Below are 19,199 nucleotides of genomic sequence, written 5' to 3' on the forward strand. Positions count from 1 at the left end.
CGACTTTGGAAGGAAGTCACAAGCTTGCGGGAAACTCAATATGTGGCTGTGCTGCAAGCTGTGGCTGAAACTGTGGCTGCTCTTTCCGATACTGACCGCAGCGACTTCCCGACTTTGTTGAAACATTCCACTTGCAGCATGTGACAATGACCAAATGTCGCTAGACCAGCACACCAAAGTCTACCTGGGCCTGGCATTCGCTGCTGGTATCCTCATTACTCTAGGCTACAAAGACTTTTACCCGGACCTCGAACGCCGCTTCCACGATGGCCTACGGAAGAATCGCATCCGCCGCCGCTCCAGCACTCAAGTCTCGCTGCAAGTCAACGAACCACAGGATGACTCGCCTGCCGCTCCTCAGCCAGCATCTGCCATCAGGGAGGGCATCGAAGGTGCAATTGGCAACACTCCCTTGATTCGCATCAAATCTCTGTCTGATGCCACGGGCTGTGACATTCTGGCTAAAGCAGAGTTCCTCAATGCAGCCGGCAATTCGCCCAAGGATCGTGTGGCTCTGTCGATGATCCAGATGGCTGAGGCTGAGGGTTTCCTGACACCCAACTCGGGTGATAAAGTCTACGAGGGCACAGTTGGCAGCACTGGCATCTCGCTTGCTGCCATCTGTCGCGCAAGAGGTTATACCGCACACATCTGCATGCCCGATGATGTAGCTATCGAGAAGTCCGATTTACTGCTACGACTCGGTGCTGTCGTCGAACGAGTCCGTCCAGCCTCAATTGTCGACAAGGGTCAATTCGTCAACATGGCTCGCGCTCGTGCCCAACAGCACACTTCCGATCCCAACCAGAAGGGTCGTGGTTTCTTCGCTGATCAATTTGAGAATCCTGCAAACTATCTGGCCCATCTGCATGGAACCGGCCGCGAGATCTTCGAGCAAACTGGTGGTCAGCTAGACGCTTTCGTCGCCGGTGCAGGCACCGGCGGCACCATCTCTGGCTGTGCTCTTTATCTCAAACCTCGCTTGCCGAACGTGAAGGTCGTCTTGGCCGATCCTCAAGGTAGTGGTCTCTATAACAGGGTTAAGCACGGCGTCATGTTTTCACCCACCGAACGCGAAGGCACTCGACGTCGCCATCAAGTCGATAGCATAGTCGAAGGAATTGGTGTCAATCGTGTTACCCACAACTTTGAGGCTGGCAGAGAGCTTGTCGATGATGCCATCAAGGTCACCGACGATCAAGCCATGATGATGGCTCGTTGGTTGGTCGAGCGCGATGGTCTGTTCGTGGGTAGCTCTTCCGCTGTCAACTGCGTTGCGGCTGTCAAGATCGCACTAGAGCTGGGCTCTGGACATCGCGTCGTCACTATTCTTTGCGACTCCGGCACGAGACATTTGTCTAAGTTCTGGGCAAAGGCTGGTGCGGTTGGTGGAGACGATGAGATGACCATGGACAATATTTTAAACCCAGTCTCAGTGTCGTAAGACACAAGCCGTCGCTTTGTAGGTCAAACTTGCCACGTCTGCGAGCGCCAAATCACTCTTACCTCCTCCTTTGAGAACATATCGTTCCGACTTCCTTGACCATATACATACACTAGATGCGTGTCGTGTCTCGATTAGGTGGTACCACCTAACTTCCCCTCCAAAGTTTGAGCGAAGCACGACCTTCTTTCGGACTATGCAAGAACGACAAAGTCGATGCTCGCAAAGTCGTTCTGAGAGCTGTATCTGGAGTGTGGCACCGGGCGTTTGTCAGCAAGGTGCCAATCTCTACAGAAGACGAATGCGATATCCAAGGGCACTCAAATGTTGTCGTTCACTCTGTGATACGCTCCATCTACGGGATGGCATTGTTTGCAAAACCTGACGGAATCACTGAAGAAGGTCAGCTTGACTACTTCTTCGAGGCGTTCGACTTTGCCAACGAGTACCAAATTAGCTCACTCGGCGAGGCTGTCACCGAACGAGTCATTCAACTGATGAACACCTATCGTATCAGACCAGGATACATCAGTGCAAGTCATCTTCGAGACTATACCGGAGTCGATGAAGGAAGAAAGAAATTTGGTGTCGTCATATCGAGAACAGCAGAGCTTTATATCAAGAACGATGTGGCAGACAAATCCTTGCTAAATGGCGTACTCAATGCTTGCATTTTCCATTGTGAAAGCATCAAGTGGATGGAGGAAAACTTGAAGCTCTCGTCTCTTATCGAGAAACATGATGCGTTCAGTGCTCGGTTGTTAAAAGTGTTTTCTGGCAGCAAGCAGTGATCATATTCCGTGTTCTAATCAAGGGTAGTGCATGGGCCCTAGTGAAGACTCTGTTCTATGGCTATACCCGGGGGACGACTCTGGCTGGGATCTAGCCCATCGCCTCAGCTCTTGAGTATCAGTATTGGTATAAATGCCGAGTCCTTTTCAGGCGCCCGAATGCTGTTTTACTTATGCTCCTCCAAAAACACATCGAAGATCTCATACTCGGTCGTTCCGTGCATAATATTCTCGATCTCGTTGGTGCTGAGCGTGAGCCTTCAGCATTTCGATGGTCAGCTCTGCTGCTGTCAGGAGAGACGATCCTCGCTTTTCTTTGTTCCGACTTCTGATCGCTCCTAGTAGCTGGCCAATATTCCTGCGACTTGTGGGCTTGAGCTCATTAGCGATCTGTTCTTTGACGTCCCAAAGGCGGGACTCAACCGCAATCTTTCTCCATGTGGCAAGTTCCAGTGCAGAGCTACCCTGACTGTCCGTAGCTTGAGCATCGATCCTGGGGTCGTCCAAAAGTGCTCTGACTCCCTCGGCGCAGCCATTGGCAGCTGCTACCATCAAGGGAGTTCTTTCCTCGTTGTCTCGAATGGACACGTCGACCCTCGAGTCCTCAAGGAGCCTCTTCACGGCTGAACCGTCGACAAAGGGCCGATTCACCCAACGTATAATGGGTGTTCTACCGTCACGGTCTCTGACATTTAGATTGACTCCAGGCCTTGCTAGTAAAAAGTCTATAGTTCTGGAATCGCTAAGCTCGCCCAGATATGACAGCCAGACGCAACCGTCGTCGTCCGGAGTGTCGGGATCAAGACCTTCTGTAAGCATCAATCTCGCGAAGGCCAAGCTTCTGAAACTGGAAAGTGCTTTCTCCAGAGGCAGTAGTCCCCGGTCGTCTCTCAGGTTCAAGTCCTCCTTGGCCTGAGGAAGGATAGAGCGAAAGAAAGCAAAAGTTTGTTCGTTCCGTTCCTCGTTCGCAATCTTGAGTGACGCATTGAACAAGGCAATAGACAAAGGGGTCCGATTAAGTTTATCTCTGGTCCGGGGGTTGGCTCCATGCTGCACCAAGACATCGGCCGCAATTGTGTTAAAGGCGCCGATTGCCAGCAGCAAAGCTGTGGAACCTGTCTTAGGTTCCCTCACCTCCAAGTCCAGTCCTGGCCTCTCGACTAACTGCTTTGCCAAAACCTGGCTGCTGTCATGCTTAGCCGCGAGCATCAACGGTGTAAACCCGTCTGCGTCAAGAGCGTTCAGATTTATGATTCGGTGCATGACCGCCGGCTCCGCGGACCGACTGCTGTCTAACAATCTGTCTAAGGCATCGCGGTTGCCTCGCCGTGCAGCAATGTGGAGAGAAGTCCTACTTGTTTGATCACGCATATTGATGTCAAACCCTTCGGGCGCCAGCTCAAGGATACTGCTGATGAGATTAGGGATATCGAATTCCGCTGCGGAATGAAGTAGGCACATGTTATTGCATGCAAGCTCTTGGAGTTTTCCCTCGGGCTTTTGATGGTTCTCGCGCGAGTATGCTGCCAGTCGTGTCGCAAAATCCTCTTCAGGCCATCCGAAGATGCGAGCAAGATCGTGATGTACCGCGTGCCCTTCCTCGGCAGATCGGGCATGAGAAAACATATACATGGAGGCATAGCCGTGCAATATGTTCCGAGTCCGAAGATCTAGACTTAGCTTTGACGGGAGAACAGATTTGTAGCAAGTCCTGATGATGTCGAGTTGCATTGTGCGTTTGGCTGTCGCCGAGTCGCAATTCTCGAGGTCTCCCATGCCATGACCTCTGACAAAATACTCTTGGACTGAGTGATGGATGAACTGTACTACAAAGTGAGGATCATCTCGCCCGCGTTCGCGAGGGTCAACCGAGGACGACCCGACTACGTTTATGAGTCCACACGACAAGCGCCCAACGAATCTGTCAGAGAGTTCGCCTTCACGCCAAATGTCGCTGTCCGAGGACTGAATTCAAAGAGCAAAATCCAACTCTTCTAGTGAAAGCCGACGTCCCGCAAGAGCAACCCATTGGAATAAATCGTGAAATCTTTTTCTATCCTCGGGAGTGATGTCGGTGGTGTCTAATCGCGTCCGTAAGATCAATCGATACAACCCAAACAATTCCTGGGGCGTCTTTTCGACGTCTTCCAGTATCATTCTGATAGGCTTTTCGTCTTCCAGGGATCGAACTACGCGGGCAATCACCACAACGGCCCATTGAAAGATGCCCTCAGCTCTTGAAGCTATCGCCGACAATAATTGGTCATATTTTGCAGAGCCTGTATCGATGACTTGGCTAAGCTCATGGCCAACATATTTATGAATGTCTGCCTTGTTTTTGTCGTCCATAGATACCTCATGTAATACACCGGCCGCAACAAGGGGATAGTGTCTTGACGAAACAAACACTTGGAGGTTGCCTTGGTTGCCAGCTGCAGACTGCTCATATCTCCCCCATCACTTTCATATCAAACAAAACAAAATTACAAACAGTGGTAGAAGTTCGATACCTTTCATATACGCTACGAAAAAGTCAAGTACTATCGGAAGGCATAAAGATGTCAGTGATATGGTTATCGTCCACGGTAAGCCCCAAAGACCATGTATCTCAATGGACATCACCCCACTTTTCAAAACACTGTGCATTGCGAAAGGAGTAAGAGAGACAAGAGACTATGCTCTCTCTAACGGTGGCGTATAGACCGGAGTCGATATAGTAATGCACAAAGATCTCGTGAGAATGACAGTGTCCAAAGAAAGCCCTGGAAATCTCGTATCTCATTGGATTCCACTATACATCTCGAGATCACTGTGCATTATAATGGTTTCAGACATCATATAAGAAGCAGAGGAGAGCAGAAAAAAAGCGACTTTTCCCATACATCATGAAATTGTATAACCACAATGAAAAGGCACAAAGATTTGCATGGTAGAGATGTATCCAAAGAGAGCCCCTAAGTGTATGGCTTCTCAATGGATACTACTCTTAATCACAAAACTATTATGCATAGTTATGGATGTAACGTTTGTTGATTTGGAACGTGGGACTGAGTGGATTTGGTATATATGAGTTTCTCTTTTGATCTAACTACACCCCTAAAAGAACCCGTGACTAGCGACGCTCGCTCTTCTTACTCCTGAACGGCCGATTTGGAAGTGCGACGGGCGGTTTCTTGAGCTTACGCCCAAACACGGGGTCGTAGAGCTCGCCCTTGAGGTCACGCAGCAAGTAGTCGGCCATTGAGACGGGCGGGAAGAGCGTCGATGTCGCGGTCGAAGACCTGAAGCCGAGACGTGTCGTTCGCTGGACATAGAGGATCTCCAAGACCTCTGGCACACTTCTTGTGAGTATGCGGCAATGCTCCGTACGCAACAAAGCTGCGACTCCGTTGATGAGAGACCGGTCGGCGATTACATGGTCTTGGTACAACGCAGCGACTTGACCGAGGATGCGGCGAAGGCGTTTGACATGACCGTCGCAGTAGTCGACCAGGTACCTGGTGAGAACTCGTCCCATTTCGGGAACTTGGTACTCGTTGGTAATCATGAACAGTCGGAGAGCACGGTTGTGTAAAGATCCCGAAGCCGCCTTGTAGGCCTCATCGAGGGGTGCGTCGCAGATGAATCGGATCATGCAGTCGACGAGCTCAGGCTCGTGGCCCTCGATTTTGTATGTGCCCGCGTGTGCGACTGGAAACTTGCTGCTGAAAGCAGTATAGAATAAGCCAGATCTTGCCATCAAGAGAGCCTTGTGCGCATGGATCTCTCGATTGCCACATCTGATGACAACGTCCGATTGGTGGACGTTGTTGTACATGATTGCTTGGTGCCATCTTTGGTGGGTGCTCATCTTTGTCGAGGTGAAGATGGTCGAAAATGGGCGCGCGTGAAAAGGTGTTGCGAATTGTACCAGCTCGTGTCTCTGGGAAGGCTTGTGCTTGATCGATATCTCTCGACGTCGACAGATAGGGGACAATTGATCGGGGTAGATGACACAATGTGTTGGACAAGGAACAGATGAATGTGAGGCAGCAAACTCTGGCTGCTGGGTGTGTAGTTGTATGAGCGAAATGACGGAGATTCGAATGAACGAGGACCAATCTTCGAGCCTTCATTTGGCTCGTCGTTGACATCACGAGTGAACGAACACCATCCACGATAGAGTACGGCAACAATGTAGGGTATCCAGAAGTACTGTCGCTTTGCGAGCAGGATGATCACAATAGGCATTGTCTAGAAGAAAGAGTCCTGGTGCTGCCCTCCAGACAAAGAGGCATATGCCTTTAAAAGTGCAATCTAGGAACTTGGACACAACGAAGCTACAAAGGCCAAAGCCTCTGCAAAATGCCTTTTCGCAGTACAAGCATTTGAAAGCCTTGTTGGGAGTAGACGAGAGGAAAAGACATGTAGTCTGGTTGTGTATGCTACGTGTTGTATCAGCATAGTCATCGCAAGAGTGTATAACATCACTCGGCAACACCACTAGACGAAATCTTCAACCCTACCACTAGGGCAATGCCAGAACACACTTTTAGTCTCCGTACAGCCGACCGCCGAGGATGTTGCAATGACAAGAGGTGAGTTAGCACGTGCTCGCTGATCTGCAGGTCAATCTCTCGGCGGTCGGCATCTTCTTGTCCCTACCTGACCGGCGTTGTTGCGGAGGTCGAACAAGAGAGTTGGACCTTTGATGGAGGAAGCACAAGAACCAAAGACTCAAAGACGTGCTTGCAGATCTGACGTTGTCAAGACACGTGGTGGTGGAGGTAGGTTTGGAGTTACCAGATCTGGGTATCGATAATCTCAGGGCAAGGGCGGGAGCACGACAAGTGGCATGCAGATGGAGGAAACGGTCGATAGGGCTGAGTACACGCAGTACGAGAGCGTATATCGATGTCGGCATCTGACTTTGCCATGACGAGATGGCTTAGGTAGGTTGGTTCCAGCCTTTGCCTGAGAGTCAGAGGCCCAGAGAATGGTTCGTCGAGTGTCACCAAAGAAGGAATGCCGCACTTCAACGACGACGGATACGAAGACAGTTCGAATCAGTTGGTATGGGCTTGACCAGGAACAGAGTTTGATTGGCCATCAACCGTTGAACGAAAATGTCAGAATCGCGTGTAGAGAATGGAACGCTTGACTCGAGCATGATTTTGAAACGGCAAGAAGCTCGGAAACCGTGTTAAGGACAAAGCGAAATTCTAACGGTTCCTCGGCTTTTGGGTTCGCTGATTGGCAGAACCGAAATTGGCCCCGGAAGTGGAAATAGGAGGGTGAGTGGAGCGAAGAGTAGCTCAGGTCTATAGTCTGGCGTTGACGATAAGCGTGGGAAGGAGAAAGGGTGTGGATGGTTGCTGGAAGAAGGGTCAAACAGAAGCTTCGGATATGGAAGCCTTGAAGTCGACGGTTGGCAAGAGCCGCTTGCTGCTGCCAACGGTCGAGATTGCCTTCCGGAAGCAACAAGCAACAGCAGACAAAGAAGCAACGACATATGAACACTGACATTGTTGTTTCTGGAGCTTTTCTGCTTATCGGAATCTCGGCCCATTTCTCAACGACTGAAAACGACACGATGAAGAGTCACCTGACGAAGAATGATCGCCAAGGGCAGATATTTTGGATCCTGGAGATGCGGCCGTGCCCTTTGCTCGGTCCACGTGCGGGAGACGGTTGGACTGGTACCAATGCCCGACTAGCAGCGGGCCATGAGAGCAATGGAATTTGGAAAAAACGTACGGCTATCATGGCCGTCATGTCGAGGCTAGAAAATGACTGATCAAGGTCGACGTCCTCGTCAAGCGCCGTCCGTTGATCTCACTTCTCAATGTTGGTCGACCGGACAATCCTTCGGAGCTGAAGATTTGGACCTGTGGCGCCGGCTGATGCACAAGACCCGATACTGCTCGTTTGTACCAAAGCGCTCCTGAAACGCAGACAAAGGCCGACCTTGTCGCACACCCTTGGCCCGCCCAGAGACAACAACAGACTGACTGAGTCTGGCGTCTCTGTTGCAGTATGGCCGCACCCTTGGGCTCATCCTCTTCACATGCTGCCGTGTCTTTGTCTGCAACAGCAACAAGCATGAAAGACTCATACGCCAATTCCATCGCCAGCGACGCTCCATCCCTTGCCTCGGCAACCGCCTTCACCACCACTCCTGCAACCGTCGCCAACGTCAAGCCTGCGCCTGAATACATCTCGCTGTCCAGCGCATCCCAATTAGCCACCGACGTCGCTGACGCTCGCGCTGATGAAGACCACTCATGGCGTCTTCACCACAGAGCCACAGTCGCAGAAAGCGCTGTCGCTTCCATCAATCAATTCCTCGATCGCCAGCTCTACGAATACATCAATGTCGCCAGAACCGCCTCGCTACACGCCCTAAGGCCTGCCGTCACCGAAGTCCTCAAGAAGAATCTCGCAAGAGATGCAATCGCCAGCGCCCAAGACAATCTCGAAGATCTCCTCGCTCTGCAGGCAGACGATGAGTTCAACGATCAAGTTCGCCCTTCAAGTCAGAGCGGTGCCAAATTCAACCTCGATTTTACATGGAAGAGATCGCGTCTGAGAGTCATGATGCGCACAGAGAAGAGCGAGTTCGACATTGATGATGATGAGCGCTACGTACGCGAGGAGGGATTGAACACAACTTTCTCAGAAACCGCCGGTGTCATCAGTCTGGCGTCCGAGATCTTCTTGGCCGGCGTGCTAGACTACCTGGGCGAAATGCTGCTCACATTGGCTTCGCAAGTCGCTCTGGCTCGCCTTCAACGCACACGCACCAATTCGACCCAGCCAGAGCAGAGCGACGACATTATGTACATGCTCGTTGATGATGCCGACTTGGAGAGAGCTGTGCTCAATTCCCCTCTCGACCGTCAATGGCGCACCTGGAAGAAGTCAATCCGCATGCTCAACCGCGCTTCCCACCAGAGCCACTCGGCAGCGAGCAGTCCGATAGTTGTTCGCAGAGGTAGCCTGTGGGATCGTATTCCAGATCGTCCAGAAAACAACTATCCTGAGCATGTCCTTGCTTCCAATATTCCGCTGCCTGAGAACCTGCGCGATGTTGATGAAATCGAAGTTCCCGGCCTCGCCAGAGATCCAGACCGTCCGGAGTCTGCTCAACAGAACGACCGAGCGCCGCGAGTCTATCGCCCGCAAAGCGCTGGCTTCGGTGCCCACCGTCAGTACAAATCCGACAACTTTAGCAAACTTCGACCTGTCTCGGTTCCCCTGCCCATGACGACCCCACTCGTTGAAGCTCCTGGAGCTTGGCCCATGGATACCCCAGCGGTAGAAATTGTGAACCCAACTTCACAGTACGCTGAAGGGCAAGCCGGTGAAGGACTGCCCAGTGTGCAAACAAACGACTCCGAGCGACCGGAATCAAGAGACAGTGCTCACACCGAAAAAGCTTCCATTTCGTCTCAGCCCACCGATTTGGACGATGGTCTCCCCGCGATGAAGGTGGTACAGCGACCTAAGAGACTCGCTATCTACGGTCTTTCATCAGCCAGATACACACAAGCACTCAACCTTTCGCAGGAAGGTCTGGAACTTGCAGCAGAACTGGACCGTCCTTTCAGTCCCGAGGACTTCTTAGCCAGTCGCAACTTGAGTGGCTCTCACTCAGGCTTGACACCGACATCCAGCCATAGCAGGCCCAACGCGCTAGGATCACCCGCTGAGCTTCCTGCTGAGACCTTCATGGAGTCTGACAGCGACAGCGATGCCGAGGACGAGCCTGAACCTGTTGTTCACACAGCTTTGAGCTCTCCTGTGGTTGCCACGAGTCCTCTGGCAAGACAATTTCCTGGTCTGGGAATTACACGATCTTCGTCAGGCGCTTCCTCAAAACGTGAGAGAACACCTATCTACGAACAGCGTGTCTCGGCGGACTTTGTGAAGACTAGAAGGAGCTCAAAGTTGACAGACTCAGATTCAAGTAGCCCCGCTCCGAGAATCAGCCCACGCCACATTCCAAGACAGAGTGTGGACGAAAGAAGAAAGCTTCCTACGTCGTCAATGACTTCGGAAAAAGACTTTGATGCTCTGTTGAAGAGAGACGAGACTATCAAATACACCTTGACACCTGAGAATGTCAGGGATGCATCCGATCGGTCTTTCAGCCCCCAGGCGAAGATCAAGAAACCAACTCTGTTCCGCTCCAACTCGCGGGAACACTCCAGACAAGACAGCGACAGTCAATCCGTACGATCTAATCGTAGTGGTACTTGGTCGCTCGGGGGTATCAATCAAAAGAAGGAGTCGAAGCCAGTCGAAGAAACAAGACTCAGGAAGACTTCAATCAGTCGTCCATCGCCTCAGAACTTGCATGCTCTCCCTTCAGGTCAGATGGCCCGTGAGGCAGTCATCCAGACAGACTCGACAAGAGATCTCGCAGACTTCCTTCGTTCAACTGCTCCAGACAAGGAACCGAACCCGATTGTGCCTGGGCTCGCTACTAGCCGCAGCCTGTCTTCCATTCGTGCTACAGCTCAAGCGCAGGCCGCAAGAGCCAAGGACGCACCGCCTGTGCCCAAACCAACTCCTTCCGGTGGCAAGTACATTCCTAGAAACCCAGCAGGACCACCACCGAAACGCTCAGCCAACCGACCAAGCTTGATGGCCAGAGCAGCAACGGGATCATCCGACAACAACAGCGATCTCATTGACTTCATCAGAGGCGGTCCTCCTGGTCCTGACGGCAAGGCTCGCGTGCCGAATCACATTGCTCCTTTCGCCGATTGGGATGGCGCAGAAGTGCCGAAATATTACGGCAACAGACCCCTGACGTCCTCCACTTCGGACTCGCGGACAGGACTGTTGACCAATGGATCTCCCAACGTCAATTACGGCAGTAACAATACACCTAAGCTACCGATGTCCCCCTTGACCCAGCCTAGCTCACCTGCTTTGAACTTGGTACTGCCCAACACACGTCCAGCTGTCAGTAGTGATGGCCGCACACGAAGCAGAGTCAAGGATCCTTATGCCATTCCTGACGACTCTGATGACGATGACGACGACGAAGAAGATGTGCTTGCTGCTCTGCCACATGCCAACAGCAACGGCAACACAGCTGCAGGCGCGGAACAGCCTCGCACTGGTTCAATCACCAGTATGCACTCCTCAGCTGGACGTTCTCCAGCTATGAGCAACGGCAACACCCCCACTCTATCACCCAAACCAGGATATGCTCCCAGTATCAGTAGCATCCAGACAGCAACCTCTAATACCGCGGTACGCCCTGCTCATATCACTTCTCACATCTCTAGCGGCAACATCCCCCGCAGCAACAAGCCAAAGCTGGAAGTGCGCTCAGCCGGTGTAGTTAGAAACGCAAGGCTTGATCCGTTCCACTCATCAGGTACCAGTGATCTTGCCGACTTTTTGATGTCTTCTGGACCTCCGGAGCCAGTCCAGAGACCTGCTCCTGCCCCTGCTGTCGGCAAAGGTGGCAAACCTGACAAGGCTGAGAAGAAGAAGAGCAGATTCTGGCAGCGCTCTTCTTCTGCTAAGATGACCTATGGAGACTTGCCTTGATTTCTTGTTCTTCTTGAACCTCTCCTTCTTTCTCTTTGGATCTCTCGATTACTCTTGTACATGTTGGAGAATCTTCCAGCTAGATCGTTACGATATACGGTACAGTCAGGTGATGAACGTTACACAAGCCAGACGCGAGTCTAGTTTGTGCGTGCAAAAGTCGGTGCAGACAGCTTCGGTTCGCTTCGCTCGGATGACAAGATCATACGATAGAGAATGTGGCAAGATTTCCAGGATGAAACGGATGGGACAGGAGACTCTTTTTGCAGAACCATTAATTTCTCCTTTGTTTTATGGGCGCGGATGGATACCCCTTTTTGTTTCTAGTTGTACAGTATAGATGACCACTTTTTGTTCTGAGTTCCTCGCCGTCTTCTCTTTAGTGTAATTTGTGTGTTCATGATGTACGCATGGAGGAGCAGAGCTTTTTCGATGGGAAGAAAATATTGGTCCATGTCAGAACGAGACCCTGGCTCTCGTTGCGGGAGATCTGCGGGCTGAGCACCCTGAAACACGAGCCTTGAACCTACCACCATTCTTTCCTGCTTCGCAACCATCGCATCCAATGTGATGGCTCAGTATCTCTCATCCAGGAACAAGGTTTATTCGATGGCTGACAAAATCTCGTTCGGTATCTCTATGAGATGTGCAGTCCTCTAAAGTCTTGAGAAGGGATCTCGAGTTCAGGCACGGAAGGCCTGAAGCGTGCAAAACTCTTTTGCTTTGACGACAGGCATGAACACAAATACGAACATAAATACGAACATAAGGTAGGGTTGAGTTTCAGGCCTCCTCCGCACGTTCCAGGATTTTCTTTCTACAGATCGGGTTGACTCTCAATCCCGGTAGCTGGGACGAGCACGACACTCTGGTCCTGTTGGGGATACCAATCAACTGATCAATATATTGATACTGCTACCCTGCTCGGCTACGAAGCCTCGATACGGATCCTTATTGCGTCTTCGAAACCACGGACGGTGGAGTGCTTCCAGAAACAGTCATCGAAGCTTTAATCAGGCGTCCGCAAGACAGCAGCCACCCGTAGATTGCATATGTCATCAGCCTTGCCAACTGACTCAATTCTGCATAGCGAATCCGATCCAGTCAAGAACCCGAGTGTAATCGCGGCAATCAGTGGGTAGGGCAGCATTCCAAGTACAACTGCTATGTCGAAAGATGACTCGATCCGACAGCTGCCATGTGTACGGCCACGTTATCCCGGGACGGCTTGCCGGTAGCTCACTCCCCTACCACCATATGTCTCGAGCATACCTTGTCAGGCTCGTTCCTCCTGACAATATACTGACCCAGTAACAGACTGGATCAACAACGCGAACATATGCCGACCGTGTCGCTTCCTACATATAGCTTTGGCTTTTGACGCCTCTGACGAAGAGCTCTGTTTCATCAATCCAAACTTACAGCCCCACTCATACAACCTCTACCACCGTCTCGTCTGTCACTGGAATCAGCCCGGGTTCCTGCTCGGTGATCGTTTTTCGCATCCGAGACTGCCCGGTGAAGTCAATCTCGGCATTCGTCACTCAGGACTATATAAGGACGAGGAGACTTGGTCGCAATGCCCAGACCAAGACTCGTCAGATCCGGCACTTCAGCATACGGTCAAGTTGGCAACGAAGATCCAGACATGATGTCCCGATACGACCCAACCACGCCTTCGTCACAGAAGTCCAACAAGCAGCTTGGGTATGATTACAATGCGCAAAATGGCACCAGTGTCTCTATGCTGCGCAGTTCGCCTTCGCAAGAGACTCCTGGATCAATCAAATATATCTCGTCGCCTCCGCCAGCGGATTCAGGATCTCGACCAGGCACATCCACAAGTGGATCTACGGCAACAGTGATCCCTCGTCCTGGCACTGCACAGACGATCCAACACAGAGATCGCTCAATGAGTAATGCCAACGCGCAATCCTACTGGAGTACTCTGCCTCGAAGCTACAACGAGAACTACGACTTGGGAAGCCGCCCAGCTTACTACAAGGGCAACTACTACAATGACTACGAAACCTCGGGTCCCCAAATCGAAGACAACGATACTCAATCTTTGGCACCAACTCCCCCTCGTATTCAGCAGAAACAAGCTTCTGTTGATCCGTTTCCGACTGATGTGCAGAGAATACCTGTCAATGCCGATAGTCCGTTGCATCAAATGTATAACGTGCGTCGTGCGCCGTCAGAATCGTTCAGGAGTTTGCGCTACGATACCAAGAAACGCTCTTATCGCTTTGACAATCTTTCCGATATCGAGAGCGAGAGAGGCGCCGGAGGCAGAGGTGGCGGTGCAGGATCATTCTACAGGAACGGACGACCATCTACTCCCGTTGAGGAAATGCTGCGACTGCCCATGACTTGGTGGATGAACTCGACAGCGAAGAACCGTGAGTGGCTCTCATATTCACAATCGTCTTCCAGTCGATCTCTTACTGACAAACTTCCACAGACTTTGTAGCTATGATAGGCGAGTTCGTCGGCACAACAATGTTCCTCTTCTTCGCCTTCGCGGGCACCCAAGTCGCCAACATTCAGACCGCCACCACAACAACCACCACAAATGCCACCAATGGCTTCTCTCCAATCGTACTCCTCTACACCGCTGTATCTTTTGGCTTTTCCCTCATGGTCAACGTCTGGATCTTCTTCCGGATTTCTGGTGGGCTGTTTAATCCTGCGGTCACATTAGCGATGGTTATGGTAAAGAGCTTGGACTACGTGAGAGGTTCGCTGCTGTTTTTGGCACAGATTGGAGGTAGTTGTCTTGCGAGTGTTTTGGTCAGGGCGTTGTTTCCCACCAAGCTGAATGTGAGGACTACGCTTTCTGCTGATACTTCTAAGGCGAGAGGTGTGTTCATCGAGGCCATTCTCACTGCTGAGCTGGTCTTTACTATCTTCATGCTGGCTAAGGAGAAACATCGCGCTACTTATATGGCACCCGTCGGCATTGGGCTTTCCCTCTTCATTGCGGAGCTGGTCGGTGTCTTTTACACCGGCGGCTCACTCAACCCTGCCAGAAGCTTTGGTCCTTGTGCCGTCACTGGTATATGGGATAATGAGCATTGGGTTTATTGGCTAGGTAAGCAAGCCTATCTGTATCCAAGTACGGGCAGATCGACTAACATTGAGCAGGCCCCGCATTGGGAGCTATCATTGCGGTGGTCTTCTATAAGTTTATCAAGATCCTGGAGTATGAGATTGCGAATCCGGGACAGGATGCTATTAGTGAGCATATTCCGGAGGATAGGGATGGGAGATGGAAGAAGGATGAGGAAGCTTGATAGAGTGAACGGATAATAATGATGGAGGGGAACGGCAAGATGGGGTTATGGTCTTGTAGTAACGAGGTTTGGTAATTGATGATCGACGCTCTCGCAAAATCTACCACTGTTCTAGTAGAGAAGTTCAACTCCGCCACTTTTGTCATTGAGAAATAGATGCATCGTGATCCCGTTTAGACTCATGGGGACAGACACTGTATCATCCGACTCATACTCGACGTGCTGCATGTATTGGCTTGACTGCCTCGATTCTTAATATTCCTGCATTGAGTTGATCAGTGTCACACACCGTGACTACCAACCTACCAATTTCAAGATCACTGATCTCGCTTCTCTTACTCCACACCACTCATTTGGAAGCCCTTCGGTATCTGAAGTGCATGGTCGAATGTTATGATCAAGCAAAAAGTGCCACCTTCAGGATAGATCAATGCCAAGACCCTCCATACCACCGCTCCGCTCCGCCGAAAAAGCACCGCAGCACCGACTCCCGCTTGACCGAAAAGTTTTGAGAAAAAAAAAATAAAGTCTTTCGATCTGGAGAGGAGTATGGAAGAGGTTGATGGACGAGCAAAAGAAGTGTTCCGACACGGGGAATTGAACCCCGGCCTCCTCGGACCTGGTTGTTGTATATGATACAACGGTTTGAGAGCGAGAAATCCTAGCCACTAGACCATATCGGATGTTGATGTAAGCATTTTGATGCTCAACAAATATGTGGTAACGCTGTGAGGGTTCAAGCAGATTGGACCAATTGTGACGGTGGCTGTCTACATTCGTCCAATCGACACATTGCCACATACGTCGATGGAAGGATATCAGTTTGTTACTATCTGATCAGCTTTGTCGTCTTAGCTCAGCTTCCAAGGACCCATGGCTATTGACATCCATGCTATCCTGCTTTTTCTCTCGAGATTGCTCTGGTATGTGATTCTCCATGACCATATTTTGACTTGTGACTCAAGGCCGACGGTCAAGAGCCCAGAACCCCGGCGTGAAGGTTTTGTCACCGATAGATAGATGCTTAAAACAATATATGCCCTACACAATGGGCTAAGGTGTTGTCGATAGTGGTTGTATCGAGTAGAGGTGGTTTGAGATCTAGAAGCTTGCGCCTTCTCGGTCCGAGATTGTCAACGTCTTCTGCTGCATTTCTTCCCATTGTCAAACGTTACTATATCACTTGCACGTATATATCGCTACGAGCATACAAAGTATGGAAATGGTGAAATGGTCCAAGTGCAATCGGTACTCAGAGAATCAGTCAATAGCTAGTCAAGATTGACTAGTTCCAATTCCGAACAGGAGTTATCATTGATAATTTTCTCGGACATGACATGAGATGACACAATACTGACAGGATCAAGCCGTTGATGGCAGTCATGAGCAAAGTCTTACCTTTGACTTGACGTCCTACTATCGGGAGATGTGTTTCGATGGTCGTTGCAGAGTCTCATAGTTGCAGACTATACTGACTTCTGATTCTACACTCGACCGCTTCGACCATCGGGCAGTCCTTGAACCACCGAACAGCTTGGATGTCTTGCTATCACAGCTAATCATATGTATCTGGTGTCCTCGGAGTCTAGTAAGAACAAAGAAGCCTGGTTGCTGTCGTCTGTCGCTCCTGCCGAAAGCGGCTCCACTTCTAGACAAAGAAATTGGGTAAGCCGAACACTCCAGCCACCATGAATGGGCTTCAAACAGCTCGAGGCGCTCAAGTTCAAGCGTTTCACGAGGCTGGATTCGAGACTGGGAGGAGACTATCTGAGGATCTGGATAGAGGCAGCTTGGACCCATGGCCTGGTGTCCCAATGGTTGGCAAGCCACAAGCCAGGAGTCTTCATGAGCGCTCCTTATCGCTTTACTACGATCCAAAGAAAGAGCTACATCTGTTGAGGGCAGTGTCGTCGGTGTTTGTGCCGTCTGAACAGACATTCCCCTCGTAGTAGACACTTTGCCTTACTTACGCGGTCCTCAAATGACCCAGTGCATCCTCACGACTACTCTTGCGTCCTCGCTTCGGTGCCGATCGGGATTGAGGCACCTTCTGCCTGGAACCAACAATGCCCCGTCTGCATGGTATTGTCCGAGCACCACCACTATGTTGATCGACGAGAGGATGACAAACAACACCATCAAGCATACTCAGTGCACCTGGCTCGATGGTCATGAATATTGTTGAACAGAGCTCATCTCGTCGATACCATGGCCTCTAGATTTGAGCATTAGCCTCACAGCCGTGCTGCTGGCATCTTCATGTCACGAAAGAGCCTGGCTGGAGCACACTCAACCACGAAGATCTTTAGATCGAGCGTCCCTGGTCTCACAAAGACCAAGGACGATAATCTCTGACATAGTAGGTGTAGTTCCTTCATCATTCCGGTTTGTAATCCAAGGAGAGATGTACTATCGCTGCAGATACATTCGAAGAGCTTCCCGTCCCTCTCAAGGTGCCCAACTTCAGCAGCAGCGCCGTGCCTTGTGAGAATCTGTTGCTCCTGAATACACTTGATCTCGTTCTCCATGACTCCCCTGACATACCCCGACCTACTGAAATCCTCCAGATCACAAGTGAGTGGTTCTCATTGCTGTCGAACTCCTATTGTCAAGGCAATGATATCGTGCTTTCACATTGTCCGTCACTCAAATGCCGAGACTTGCTGGTGGTTGACGAAAGGGACTATGTTATCTGCGCTTAATCAACCATCAATACGTCTTCCTCTCCAACCACACCATCTTCCACATACGCAAAACTGCGCACCACAACTCTCCAGCTGTCACAAGTCCGGATTTACACCTCAAGCACCTTGGCCCCAGTGGCACAAGTCTGCGCGCACTGTAAAGACTGTATGTTTGGATGCTCAGGTCTTCGTACGCGTGCTCCTACTGAAACATCTCTTCCAGCCTTGTCGATCAAGACGACACCTTTGGATCCAATACTGCTCCATACTACCCCGTCTCGCCCCTAAGTCCACAACATCTCCATCAAATCGAGCACTTGGGCAAGACCACTGCCGTTGATCATAAAGATCTTTTGGTAAGTTCTGTCGAGGACCTTGCCATGTGACATTAGCTAACACCTTCCAGAACCTGCAGTCGCATAACGCAATACCTATAAGACTATTGCATCGAGAGCCGAGACTTTTCGATCACAACGCCCAAGACAAGAAAGCAAAGAGTCAACGACTAGATTCACGAGGACCTCCAGAGAGCATTGCACCACCGCCCAACTCGCTTCCCTTCTCACACCCAACGAATCAAAGTAAGTCGATCAAGCATCACCAGGTTCTTGATATGCTCGCCTTGAGCTCTAACTCGCCTACACCCGTATCTGCGACGGTTTTACTGACGCACGACAGGGTCTCTTCAGTATGGCGGAAGAAGCTATGGCATTCATCGCGGCAAAGATCTTCAACTTTGACGACCATGGGATACACGTTCCGTACCAAAAACCAACACCCGGGGCCATTGAAGACCTCATGCGACCGGACGACAAGGAGGAGGAGGAACAGATCTCACACCAGAGATCCACACCTCTCGCCCTCGAAATACTGAGTCAACCGCACGACGGTTACGACCCGTATGTCACACATCTGAGGGGTTCCAAAACATACCTGGAATCTGATCCTCCTCGCCAGGCTCTCATCACTCATCCCGACATCACCGTCCCACCAGCTCCCGTCTCTGGCGGCCGCAGCGTCCCAGCCGGCCAGGTCACTGTCGGCCTTACTCTTCTGGTGAACGGTAAAACGTTCCCCAAGATCGAGGGTGGCCAGGAGCGCTGGTACACCCAGCGCCCTGGACATGGCAATAACTACAGTCGCTATAGCGACTTGGTTCGCCACGACAAGGCCAAGGGCCTCACTCCCCTGCCCAAGGCCAGCAAGGCCGAGCTGGCTACCGCTCGCCACCAGCAGACTTTTGGTTGAAGGACGAGAAGTGGTTTGTTCTTTTGGTTCCTCCAACATCGGCAATTCTTCTCAGCTGCACACCGTTGCAAGGACAACTCTGCAGTCTCTTGTAATACCACTTCACAAAGATAATGATTCTCCCAAATGTGCCAATCTCGTAGAGCTGTGCCCCTATTTTGCATGCATTGAACAACATAGATATCCG

At 51.0% G+C, this 19,199-nt stretch overlaps 6 protein-coding genes across 6 annotated transcripts; 4 read left to right on the plus strand and 2 right to left on the minus strand.

Moving 5' to 3' along the window:
• Positions 1-154: 154 nt before the first annotated feature.
• Positions 155-1,444, plus strand: M436DRAFT_39010 (cysteine synthase; the record flags this gene model as incomplete). The annotated part of the gene is made up of 2 exons (XM_013575461.1): positions 155-310; positions 362-1,444. 2 exons carry the CDS (start codon positions 155-157, stop codon positions 1,442-1,444), a joined length of 1,239 nt encoding a protein of 412 aa, XP_013430915.1.
• A 992-nt stretch (positions 1,445-2,436) lies between these two features.
• Positions 2,437-3,498, minus strand: M436DRAFT_78214 (ankyrin; the record flags this gene model as incomplete). Its single annotated transcript, XM_013575841.1, has 1 exon — positions 2,437-3,498. The coding sequence occupies one exon, from the start codon at positions 3,496-3,498 to the stop codon at positions 2,437-2,439; it is 1,062 nt and encodes a 353-aa protein (XP_013431295.1).
• Positions 3,499-5,347: 1,849 nt separating this feature from the next.
• On the minus strand, positions 5,348-6,052 carry M436DRAFT_60297 (uncharacterized protein; the record flags this gene model as incomplete). Its single annotated transcript, XM_013575530.1, has 1 exon — positions 5,348-6,052. One exon carries the CDS (start codon positions 6,050-6,052, stop codon positions 5,348-5,350), a length of 705 nt encoding a protein of 234 aa, XP_013430984.1.
• Positions 6,053-8,250: 2,198 nt separating this feature from the next.
• On the plus strand, positions 8,251-11,784 carry M436DRAFT_60298 (uncharacterized protein; the record flags this gene model as incomplete). Its single annotated transcript, XM_013575531.1, has 1 exon — positions 8,251-11,784. The coding sequence occupies one exon, from the start codon at positions 8,251-8,253 to the stop codon at positions 11,782-11,784; it is 3,534 nt and encodes a 1,177-aa protein (XP_013430985.1).
• A 2,475-nt stretch (positions 11,785-14,259) lies between these two features.
• On the plus strand, positions 14,260-15,080 carry M436DRAFT_37829 (aquaporin-like protein; the record flags this gene model as incomplete). Its single annotated transcript, XM_013575251.1, has 2 exons — positions 14,260-14,878; positions 14,929-15,080. The coding sequence occupies 2 exons, from the start codon at positions 14,260-14,262 to the stop codon at positions 15,078-15,080; spliced, it is 771 nt and encodes a 256-aa protein (XP_013430705.1).
• A 1,688-nt stretch (positions 15,081-16,768) lies between these two features.
• Positions 16,769-19,012, plus strand: M436DRAFT_78218 (uncharacterized protein; the record flags this gene model as incomplete). The annotated part of the gene is made up of 4 exons (XM_013575842.1): positions 16,769-17,025; positions 17,988-18,120; positions 18,171-18,410; positions 18,443-19,012. 4 exons carry the CDS (start codon positions 16,769-16,771, stop codon positions 19,010-19,012), a joined length of 1,200 nt encoding a protein of 399 aa, XP_013431296.1.
• Between the last annotated feature and the right edge of the window lie 187 nt (positions 19,013-19,199).

The sequence above is a fragment of the Aureobasidium namibiae genome, assembly GCF_000721765.1.
Source record: "Aureobasidium namibiae CBS 147.97 unplaced genomic scaffold scaffold_2, whole genome shotgun sequence".
Lineage (NCBI taxonomy): Eukaryota > Fungi > Ascomycota > Dothideomycetes > Dothideales > Saccotheciaceae > Aureobasidium > Aureobasidium namibiae.